General features: G+C 44.6%; 1 protein-coding gene across 1 annotated transcript in view; it reads right to left on the bottom strand.

Moving 5' to 3' along the window:
- Positions 1 to 12,235, bottom strand: part of JARID2 (jumonji and AT-rich interaction domain containing 2) — a 166,267-nt gene that overhangs the window by 77,926 nt on the left and 76,106 nt on the right. The window contains exon 3 of the mRNA XM_073678794.1: positions 11,272 to 11,395. Coding sequence (XP_073534895.1) covers positions 11,272 to 11,395 — 124 coding nt within the window. The remainder of the gene's footprint in view (positions 1 to 11,271; positions 11,396 to 12,235) is intronic.

Genomic DNA, 12,235 nt, shown 5'->3' with positions numbered 1-12,235 from the left:
ATGGCCCATGCAGGATGTCACCTCTCCCCCCATATAATGGCCCATGCAGGATGTCACCTCTCCCCCATATAATGCCCCATGCAGGCTGTCACATCCCCCCTATATAATACCCCATGCAGGATGTCACCTCTCCCCCATATAATGCCCCATGTAGGATGTCACCTCTCCCCCATATAATGCCCCATGTAGGATGTCACCTCTCCCCCATATAATGCCCCATGCAGGATGTCACCTCTCCCCCCATATAATGCCCCATGTAGGATGTCACCTCTCCCCCCATATAATGCCCCATGCAGGATGTCACCTCTCCCCCATATAATGCCCCATGTAAGATGTCACCTCTCCCCCATATAATGCCCCATGTAGGATGTCCCCTCTCCCCCATATAATGCCCCATATAGGATGTCACCTCTCCCCCCATATAATGGCCCATGCAGGATGTCACCTCTCCCCCATATAATGCCCCTTGTAGGATGTTACCTCTCCCCCCCTATAATGCCCCATGCAGGATGTCACCTCTACCCCATATAATATCCCATGTAGGATGTCACCTCTCCCCCCATATAATGGCCCATGCAGGATGTCACCTCTCCCCCCATATAATGCCCCATGCAGGCTGTCACATCCCCCCTATATAATACCCCATGCAGGATGTCCCATCCCCCCATAGTGCCCCATGCAGGTCCCCTATGGCCCCATAGAAAAAAAAAAAATGCAATACTCACCTCCCTTCTCAGCTGCTGCTCCGGACTCCAGCGTAGCCGGCATCTTCAAGCTGTGCGCTGTGATCGGTCAGGAGAGCGCGCGGTGTAAAGACGTCACCGCACCCTCTGACCTGAGACGTCACAGAGCTGCAGCGGAAGACACAGGAGCTGCTGCGCAGGCACGGGGAGGGGTAAGTATGACGCCGGGTGCCGGGGTCCTGATCGAGCGGGGGGAGGGACGGGAGGAGAGGAGAGGGGAGGGGAGAGGAGAGGGGAGGGGAGAGGAGAGGGGAGGGGAGAGGAGAGGGGAGGGGAGAGGAGAGGGGAGGGGAGAGGAGAGGGGAGGGGAGAGGAGAGGGGAGGGGAGAGGAGAGGGGAGGGGAGAGGAGAGGGGAGGGGAGAGGAGAGGAGAGGGGAGAGGAGAGGAGAGGGGAGAGGAGAGGAGGGGAGGGGAGGGGAGAGGAGAGGAGGGGAGGGGAGGGGAGGGGAGAGGAGGGGAGAGGAGAGGAGGGGAGGGTGGGGAGGGGAGGGGTGGGGAGGGGTGGGGAGGGGTGGGGAGGGGTGGGGAGGGGTGGGGAGGGGTGGGGAGGGGTAAGTATGACGCCGGGGTCCTGATCGAGCGGGGGGAGGGACGGGAGGAGAGGAGAGGGGAGAGGAGGGGAGGGGAGAGGAGGGGAGGGGAGAGGAGGGGAGGGGTAAGTATGACGCCGGGGTCCTGATCGAGCGGGGGGAGGGACGGGAGGAGAGGAGAGGGGAGGGGAGAGGAGGGGAAAGGAGGGGAAAGGAGGGGAGAGGAGGGGAGAGGAGGGGAGAGGAGGGGAAAGGAGGGGAGAGGAGGGGAAAGGAGGGGAGAGGAGGGGAAAGGAGGGGAGAGGAGGGGAGGGGTGTCACACTTGTCCTCGGGAGATAAGCGGCTGTAGCCGCTGATCTTCCGACGATAACCGCATGTAGGTCAGCGGCGCCTGCGGTCGGGGGACTTATGCTGCGAGCAGCCGGCTGCATCGCCGCTGACCTCCGTGCCTCACATGAGCCGCTAATGGCCGCCATGTTTTTCTGAAATGCAGCATCGCTGATTGGCCGCGGCCGGACCAATCAGCGACACGGGATTTCCAGGACAGACAGACAGACGGTATAAGACAATTATATAGATAGATGGAGGAGTATGTGGGACCATTATATTGTATTGAAACCTATGTGGGGCCCATTATTCTATATGGAGGACTATGTGGGGTCATTATTCTGCATGGAGGACTATGTGGGGCCCATTATTCTGCATGGAGGACTATGTGGGGCCCATTATTCTGTATGGAGGGCTATGTGGGGCCCATTATTCTGTATGGAGGGCTATGTGGGGCCCATTATTCTGTATGGAGGACTATGTGGGGCCCATTATTCTGTATGGAGGACTATGTGGGGCATTATTCTGTATGGAGGACTATGCGGGGCACATTATTCTGTATGGAGGACTATGTGGGGCACATTATTCTGTATGGAGGACTATGTGGGGCCCATTATTCTGTATGGAGGACTATGTGGGGCACATTATACTGTATACTGGTTGGCCCTCGACTTTGTCCAAGTTTTTCATTTTGGCCCTCAGTGTGTTCAGTTTGACATCCCTGCCCTGAATCAAATATGAATAATGGTCAACATGGAGTTCTGGGAGACAGTGTCTGCCCTATGTCAAGATTTGTATGCAATCTTGTCATGAATCTATGAGGGGATCTGCACTTTCACTGTAAAAAAAAAAAAAAGAGGACACAAAAGTAAACTTACACCTGTAAGACAAGCCTACCTACAAATGTCATCTGATGTTGTAGAAGGCAAGAGAATAATATACAGTGAATCTGTCACCAGGTTTTTGCTACCCCATCTGAAAGCTGCATGATGTAGTGGCAGAGACCCTGATTCCAGCGATGTGTCACTTACTGGGCTGCTTGCTGCATTTTTTATAAAATCACTGTTTTATCTGCTGCAAATCTACCAGTTCTCTGAATGCGGAGCTCTGTATAACCCCACCCACACCACTGTTGACAGCTGTGTACACTGTGTATAGGCAGAAAGCAACCAAGCAGTGGTGGGGACGGGGTTATACAGAGCTCATGAATACGGAGGACTATATTACAGCAGGTTTACTAGTCCTCTTGTGTTAATCTACTGCTGATATAGTGCTTTTATCAAAATTATAGCCAGTAGCCCAGTAAGTGACACATCGTTGGAATCTGGGTCTCTGTCTCTACATTATACTGCTTTCAGATTAGATTGCAAAAACTTAGTGACAAATTCTCTTTAAATATAAAATAATGACATACAACATAAAACTTGAAAAGGGTGTCTACCCCCCCAAAAGAATAAAAAATACAAAACATGAATTTAAAAGGAATCTGTCAGTAAGATCAACTCTCCAAACTGCACGTATGGGCATGAAGACCTTTGTTCTGTATATCCATCAACATCTTTATATCTTCTATCTGTTGCTGCATTCCAAAGTGATTTCATACATAAGCAAGTGAAGTGTTAAGTGCTCTGGGCATGACAGAGTACTTCCTGAGGCTCTGCCTCCCCAGGTTGTTTCCCCGCCTAACAGCCCCTTTAGCTTGACTGCTAGCTCACTGACTGTGACGTCAGGACCCTGGCAAAGAAATCAGACAGTGAGCTACCAGTCCAGCTAGGGAGGCTGGTGCTTGGCAGGGAAACAACCTGGAGAGGTAGAGGATCGTTAAGTGCTTCATCACACCAAAGCACTTAACACCTCATTTGCATATTACCAAAAACACTATTTACTCAGGAATGCAGCAAGACATAAATTTACATCTCAAAGACCTGCATGCCCATATACAAGGTTGGGGAGTGGGAGAAAATGGGTATTTTACTTAGGGAGCAGATAGCACAAGAAATCCTTGCTACCATCACAAACTGATTCTAATACTAAGCTATTAAAGCCACTACATTCTCTCTCAGTCTAAGGTGTTCTTCCTGTATAAACACATGGGCGATTATCTTTTCGGTCCACCTACAGAGCGTATAAGTACTCTCTGGTGTACATTGTAATATATGAAATACATAGTGCCCGTGTTGAGTTCCCTTGGTTTTCGGCACAATGTGTGTAATAATATTGTTTTGCACATGCGCACCTCTATTCAAGAGAGGACTACAGAGCCCTGTTCTCAGGGCTTCCAAAAGCCTGATCTCCGGATTCTAACCAGGATACCAGATATTTTTTAAGAAAACCCTTTTAACACAATTCGATAATTATAATTATTCATTATATAGGCTTTCCTATAGCGAGTTGAAGCAATAATTAAGAGTTGAAGAATAATCTTCTAAATCAGTCAGCAAAATACAGGTTACTATTTAGGGCAGCACCGTGGCTCAGTGGTTAGAACTATGGCCTTGCAGCGCTGGGGTCCTGCAAGTTTATAAGTTCACCCAGTGTTTGTGTGGGTTTCCTCTGTGGTAGATGGCTCACTGGGTTGCACATAGAGGTAGACACAGGAACACTGTTTCTTTAAATCTTCTGTGGTTTATTAAGAGCAGTGCATAAACCACAGCAATGTTAGCAAAAACAAACACGGCCTTCCCGGCCTACCAGGAAAAAGAAAACATAACGTATGGCGCAGTCCTTGTTGCTACGGGTAACCGCCCACTTCAGGAACAAATAACTCAATGTTTAGCTTGTCTTCACATGACAAAATCGCTCCAGAGCTTTCACCTCCAGGCCCACCCCACACCAAATGCTCTAAAAGGCTGGGAATTTATCCTCCGACCTCCTCCCTCTATACAGGTGTTTAATCACCCTAGCATGAAACATGGTTGATTAACCCCTGATTGCTTCGTGTGATGGAACATTTTTCCTATGTTTATATTACTGGAGCTAATAATTTCAGTGCTACATATCTTCCCTCCAGTACTTTGCCAGTGACTCTGTCACACCTCCCACACTACAAAGACTTCCTGATAAGGAAATTAGATTGTGAGCCCCAATGGGGACAGTGATGATAATGTATGTAAAGCACTGTGAAAATTAATGGTGCTAAATAATTGAGTAAAATAAATACAAAAATATTTAAAGCAGTTTGTACTCTGGTTACGAACCATCCCGAGACTGCACAGGATTTCTCATCATTTATACATTACAATGGAAACCAACTAAAAACTCACTTTTCTTTAAAAAGTAAATACGTCATGTTTGACAATTTCCACTCTGACAATCCACTTCAGATGTGCTGAAGATCTGAACCTAGTCACCATACAGTTTCATCAGTATGTGTACGTACAGTAAATTGACACATAGATATCAAGTGAGAGTTCACACAATTTATCAAATATCTTGATAAATTGGTTTATCAAAGTTGGGTCTGACTCAATCATCGCCTCTAGAGCCTCTGGCAAGGTATTCTTAGAGAATAGTTCTATTTCAAGGCGCATTTGTCACTATAAAATAATATTTAAAGCGCTAGTTGCTGAAGTCTGGAGACTTTCATGAATTTTTACTAACCGACAGATCGCCAGCAACCTCCTTTGACTTCAACAGTTGTGACCTAACACTGAACAGGCCATAAAAACTGTCCTGATGACAACGTGCTCATGCTGCTTGACGCTTACAAGAAACAGACCTCGTCTTCTAGGTACCTAGTTGTTGGAGAACATAGAGCCACAAGGAAAAGACGTGGGAAGCCTATGAGATCACATGACAAACACATCCAAGTGAAAGACTTTACATTATACACAGTATACTCTCCTGGGAATTGCCTTACTCAGAGTAAACCTACTGCCGCCTATATTCTGCTAGACAAGCAGTAGGCCATGAATGATGGCAGTCATGAAAGATGTGATCACCAGATAGTTGGAGTTACACACACAATATAGCACGCTATAGCCTCAATATTCTCATAAAATCTTGACTTTGTCATAGGAGTGAATTAAACAACTACAATTATTCAGCGGTTGTCAGACAAACAGTCGCTTGACCATCAGTGGTCTATCCTGACCACCATGATGCACATGCAAAATCTGCTTGGCCAAGCATTCAAGTATTTTCAATGGAGAGAGACAACTTATTTCCAGGGAGAACAAAAGCATTGGGCATGTAACCCTTTCACTGCCAAGGACGTATCTCATACGTCCTTGCAAGGTGTTAACTTAGTAGCTAAGGAGAAATACAAGACATGTCCTGATTACTAATGACCATATATCAGCATGGATTGCGGCTACAGAGCAGAGTCAATTTGAAGTGGAGATTCTCGTCTTCAAAATGAGACCAGTAACACTGCTGTAGTCGCAACCTAGCCACAGATATCAGGGGTTAAATTGAGTTTCTGCAGCCGTCACTCCGGACTCTCAATTTAACCCTTGAAAACTCAGACTGGGTCACAACCACAGCGATTCTGGTCTCATTGTGGAGTTGAGAATTTCAACTCCAAAATGAGCCACAGATTATGTCTAACTGTAATCCAGGCGGAGAGTCAGCTCGTTCAAATGACACCCCTTCAGCCAGTGTGAAGCAAGGGGGGTGGGCTGTGATTGACAATCAGTGCTGGCGTCACTGTACCAGTCTTCAGGCATATAAGTAATCAACAGGTAGTGAGAGCTGCACCCGACCACTCACTTCCTGTTAACTACTCAAAGGGGTTTTCCCACGAACAAAGTACATTTTAATCAACGTTTTAATCAAAAGATCTTTGAATAATAAGTTCCACAATTGGCTGTGTTTAAATAAAATGTCCCTGTGCTGAGATAATCTTATAAATGTGCCCCTGCTGTGTATTGTGTAATGCCTGTGTCTGACCGTGCAGGGACATGGTCTGATCATACCACATCTCCTGGGCAGGGGAGGAAGCAAAAGAGCATACAGACAGGACAGCATGCGACTGCAACTGATTCTTTCTTTGATGTAAAACATTGCTTAAAAACAAGAAGTGAAATGTTTTGCCTTACAGAAAGAATCAGCTGTGATCCCATGCTGTCCTGTCTGTATACTCTCTTTTGCCGCCTCTTCTGCCCAGGAGATGTGATATGATCAGACCATGTTCCAGCACAGTCAAACACCGCCATTACACAGTAGGGGCACATTTTGTAAGCTTACCTCAGCACAGGAACATTTGTTTTTCATATATCCAATTGTGGAACTTTTTATTCCAAGATCTATGAATTAAAATATACTTTGTTCGTGGAAAAACTCCTTTAAAAGGTCTGAAGGCGGGAACAGTGACGCCAGCGCTGATTGGGCACCGGGCTCACGAGACATAGCCTCACGTGAGCCCGCGGACACGAGTGCCAGCACCGCTGGAACGGTGCCGGCACAGGAGACGAGTATAAGTGTTTTTATTTTAACGGGGGAAAACATTCATATTGAGAAAGGGTTGCCCTAGCAGTGTACAACACTGTAAGGAAAAAAAATAGAATATAATTTATTTCTTTTCACTTTGCTTTAGTTTATACAGATATAAAAATACCAATAGTGGTGCATTTTTTAAAATTATATGGGGCCTTTAATATATTGTCCCCTCAAAAACACTCTAGAACTGAAAATAGACCACTATAAAAAAAAAATTGACAAAAAAAGTTTCTGAAAGTTTCATGAAAATATGGGCACTCCAGTTCTAATGATTTTATAAAGATAAAGAATGTGGAGGCAAAGGCCTAAGTGGTATGTGTGGACTTATTTTAAAGGGAATCGGTCACCCCCTGGAAGATATCAGGCCTCTACTATGGGCATACAGGGTATAGAAAAGTAAATCTATACATACCTGTATGGCCATAGTAGAGGTCTGATTGCAGAGAAAAGCACAATCAATTTTTTTTCCACAGGGCCCTGTGATGTGCACTGTGCTCCCTGACCTCTCGGGCATGCGCAAATCGCCACTCACAGAGCGCGCTTTGCTTCCTCCCAGCCCCGTCTCTGTGCACTGCGCCGCAGGTTTCTATTGCGCAGGCGCCGAGGGTTCACTGTCACTTTCCAGCGCCTGCACAATAGAAACCTGCGGCGCAGAGCACAGGTAGACAGGGCCAGGATGAAGCAAAGTGCTCTCCATGTGAGCGGAGCTTTCGCATGCCTGGAAGTCAGGGAGCACAGTGCACGTCACAGAGCCTTGTGACGTGCAGGGGAGGGGGGAAATATGATAATTAAGCATATAGGCGGGATTTGGGGGAATAATAAGCACAAAGGCAGGGATTGCTTGGCGTCCCTAGGACGCCAAGCCTGTGGAAAAAAGAATTGATTAAAGTGCTTTTCTCTGCAATCAGACCTCTGCTATGGCCATACAGGTAAAGATTTACTTTTCTATGCCCTGTATGGCCATAGTAGAGGTCTGATATCGCCCAGGGGGGGTGACACATTCCCTTTAAGGAGGTGTGGGCTTTAACCACTGGTATCAATTTGAGTGCATTTTTAACAAGTTATGTCATGATACAAAATTGTGCAGAGAGGTGCCTGCATGTATAAAGTGCTGGCTTTTTGACAATGTATCAGGTGTCTACTTTCAGAAAATATATACAATGGTGTGAAAGTGTTTGCCCCTTCCTGATTTCTTATTCTTTTGCACGTTTATCACACTTGTTTCAGATCACAAAACAAATTTAAATATTAGACAAAGATATCATAAGTAAAACACAAAATGTGTTTTAAACGAAGGTCTTTATTATTAAGGGAAAAAGAAATCCAAACCTACAGGGCCCTGTGTGAAAAAAAGTGATTGCCCCCCCTTCTCCACCTTTAAAACATAAATTAACTGTGGTTTATCACATCTTTGGGAAGCTGAGTTCAATTTCCCTAGCCACAAACAGGCCTGATTACTGCCACACCTGAATCACAAGGAATCACTTAAATGGGACCTGCCTGACAAAAGAGAAGTAGATCAAAAGATCCTCAAAATCTAGACATCATGCTGCGATCCAAAGAAATTTAGAAACAAAGTAATTGAGATCTATCAGTCTGGAAAATGTTATAAAGCCATTTCTAAAGCGTTGGGACTCCAGAGAGCCGCAGTGAGAGGCATTGTCCACAAATGGCGAAAACATGGAACCGCGGTGAACCTTCCCAGGAGTGGCCGGCTGACAAAAGTTACCCCAAGAGCGCAGCGACGACTCATCCAAGAGGTCACAAAAGACCCCACAACAACATCCAAAGAACTGCAGGCCTCACTTGCTTCAGATAAGATCAGTGTTCATGACTCCACCATAAGAGAGACTGGGCAAGAATGGCATGCATGGCAGAGTTCCAAGACGAAAAACACTGCTGAGCAAAAAGAACAAAGGCTCGTCTCAGTTTTTCTAGAAAACATCTTGATGATTGCCAAGACTTTTGGGAGAATAATCTGTAGACTGACAATAAAAAAGTTGAACTTTTTGGAAGGTGTATGTCCCATTACATCTGGTGTAGAAGTAACAGAATTTCAGAAAAAGAACATCATGCCAACAGTAAAATAAGGTGGTGGTAGTGTGATGGTCTTGGGCAGTTTTGCTGCTTCAGGACCTGGAAGACTTGCTGTGGTAAATGGAACCATGAATTCCACTGTTTACCAAAAAATCCTGAAGGAGAATGTCCGGCCATCTGTTCGTGACCTCAAGATGAAGCGCACTTGCGTTACGCAGCAGGACAATGATCCAAAACACACCAGCAAGTTCACCTCTGAAAGGCTTAAGAAAAACAAAATGAAGACTTTGGAGTGACCTTGTCAAAGTCCTGACCTTAAAAAGGCGGTTCATGCTCGGAAACCCTCCAATGTGGTTGAATTACAACAATTGTGCAAAGATGAGCCCCGTGTTTGGGTGGGTTTCCTCCGGGATCTCCGGTTTACTCCCACATTCCAAAGACATACTGATAGGGAATTTAGATTGTAAGCCCCATGGGGACAGTGCCCATAATGTCTGTAAAGTGCTGTGGAATTAATGGCGCTATGTAAGTGAGTAAAATAAATAAATAAATGAGTGGGCCAAAATTATTCCTCCAGAGCGTTCTACAAGACTCATTGCCAGTTATCGCAAATGCTTGATTGCAGTTGTTGCTGCTAAGGGTGGCCCAACCAGTTATTAGACTTAGGGGGCAATCAGTTTTTCACACAGGGCCTTGTAGGTCTGGATTTCTTTTTCCCTTAATAATAAAGACCTTCATTTAAAAACTGCATTTTGTGTTTACTTGTGTTTGTGTTATCTTTGTCTAATATTGAAAATAGTTTTGTGATCTGAAACATTTAAGTGTGACAAACATGACAAAGAGTAAGAAATCAGGAAAGGTGCAAACACTTTTTCACACCACTGTAGGTATTGGGCATTTGCAACAAATATTATTTAGTCATTTAGATTTTATTTGCATTGCGGAATGTCTCATTTGAAAGGAACAAAAATTAACCAATGGACACCTCGGCAAGACCAAGGAGATCAACGGGGACTGTCTTAACATATGACGAACCCAACGTTACATTGTGGTCTCCGTTATAAACAGAAACCATAAGGTAGATGTGAACAGAGCCTCAAAAAAATGCTGATGAGAATCTTTCCTCCTTTCTGGCGCTGAGCCTTTTTCCTTAAGGTTTTCAACCTTACATGTCTATGTACTTTTAATAATGCTCGATTGCCTGACTAGATCATAGAAGGGTTTTGCACTTGGTTTTATTTGCTTCTTTTTCTTATATCTACAAAATCTTTTGACCCGCATCAGCCAAAAAGCACAGTCAGACAAACGATTTTGGCATCCATATGTTGGCCACTTCATGTCGTAAAGTACATTAGTGGTAGGTAGTAAGGATTTTTTTCCGTCAGACGCTGCTGCTACATCATTTAGACAGTCAGCTGATACTTAATATTATAATGAAACAAGGTTATTTTATTTCCAGAAGGAATCTTCCGCATATTCCACCTTCTCCTTTTGGAGTGGAGACGTGCATTTTTTTTTTTCTACAACCTTAACCCTTATTAGCTTTGGCAAGGGCTATGTAGGAGCAAGCATGGCACGTTTCCCGAGCAGCCAGGGGTCCCCAGACAGACTTCAGGCAAGGAATGAATATTAGCTTTTCACTAGCCATTTAGGTTTGATCCAACTGAAAAAGCAATTTCTGTGCCAGCGTCTGCACGTAGATTTCCACCATGGCATCAATTACACCATTTAGACGGAGACAGCGATGAAAAGTCAGTCAACAATGCTTTTCACACATTCCACTGCTGAATTCTAGGACCAAAGTGAACTACACAATTGACTAATTTTCATATGTAAAAATGACATTTTATCTTTTTGTTTCCAGGTAAATCTGTAAAATACGTGCAGAAAAAAAAAATTCAACCATGGTGTACTTTAGCTGGAAAAAGTTAGCAGGAAAAAGTTTGCAGAAATCATGATGTGCTGAAAATTTAGAGAACGCTGAATATTAGGAGGTCTAGGGGCCTGTCCATACATTGCAGAATTGCTGCACATTACTCGCTGTTTACAATAAACAAAGTTTTACAATAGCAGCAAAGTGTATGAGAATTTAAAATGATTTTCTATTTAAATCCAAATCTAGGAATTTCCTTAATTAATAATATTCTACTCCAGAATAACAGTCATTTCTGTCATAATATAAATATAACCCACCTTTTCCTGACAGGCCCATCTTCAGAATCAGAAGATGTCACACTATTAGCGAGTGAAGAACCTTGAGATGTGTCATCCTTTTCATTTTCGGAGGACTGCCCTTTAGACTGTCCATGAAGAAGACCTGCAGGACAGACATAATAAAAATGAACACGTGCACACAATACTGCGACATTTATAGACCAGTAGGAACATTAGTGACTGCAGAGTTACTTCTTTATAGTTTTGTCAGATTTACTGCTTTATAGATCCAAACTGACCACTGTTAAAACGGCAGTAATAAGTGCTCTCAGGCTTGGACTGGTCCAAAGGAGTACAGGGGAATCCTCCGGTGGGCCCTACTGCAAGAGGTCTGAATTACTATGTGAAGACAAAGGCAGCATCTTATTCATTTAACAATCTTCCCAGTTCATTATTATATAAATTTGTGACTGAGGATAATGTCACATTTGCATGTAGCTGAAAAGTTGGGCCCTAGGGTTGGTTACTGGTGGGCCTTTAGCATTCCAGTCCGACACTGGGTGCTCTGGTAGCAGTCCCTTATTACCAGGGCTATGGAGTCGGAGACGTGGAGTAGGTGTCTATTTTGGTGGAGGCAGAATCGGAGTCGGTATAAAATGGACAGACTCCAACTCCTAAACTATATAATAAATTGGGTACAGTAGTTCAATGCAGTTTGTGGGGAATATTTTTTTTATCAGAATTTGGGAAAGTTATGAAATGTCCTATAAATGTCTGTCGTATTCCTGATCTAAGGGTCTAGACTTTTAGCTGAGATCTGTGCTACAGTAAATTTATCACTTATACATGAGCCATGTATGAGGGAGTCGGAGTCATGGAAATTGAGGAGTCGGAGGTTTGGCTTCCCGACTCCACAGCCCTGCTTATTACACGTATCACTGAAAGGTTGAGGTTTTCCTCAAAGTTAAACCTTGCAAGAGGTGATTACTCCTGGAATTGGTTG

This window comes from Phyllobates terribilis, unplaced genomic scaffold, assembly GCF_046119375.1.
Source record: "Phyllobates terribilis strain yellow unplaced genomic scaffold, ASM4611937v1 Scaffold_4__5_contigs__length_816908805, whole genome shotgun sequence".
In the NCBI taxonomy this organism is placed as follows: domain Eukaryota; kingdom Metazoa; phylum Chordata; class Amphibia; order Anura; family Dendrobatidae; genus Phyllobates; species Phyllobates terribilis.
This window is presented reverse-complemented; position numbering and strand designations above follow the sequence as displayed.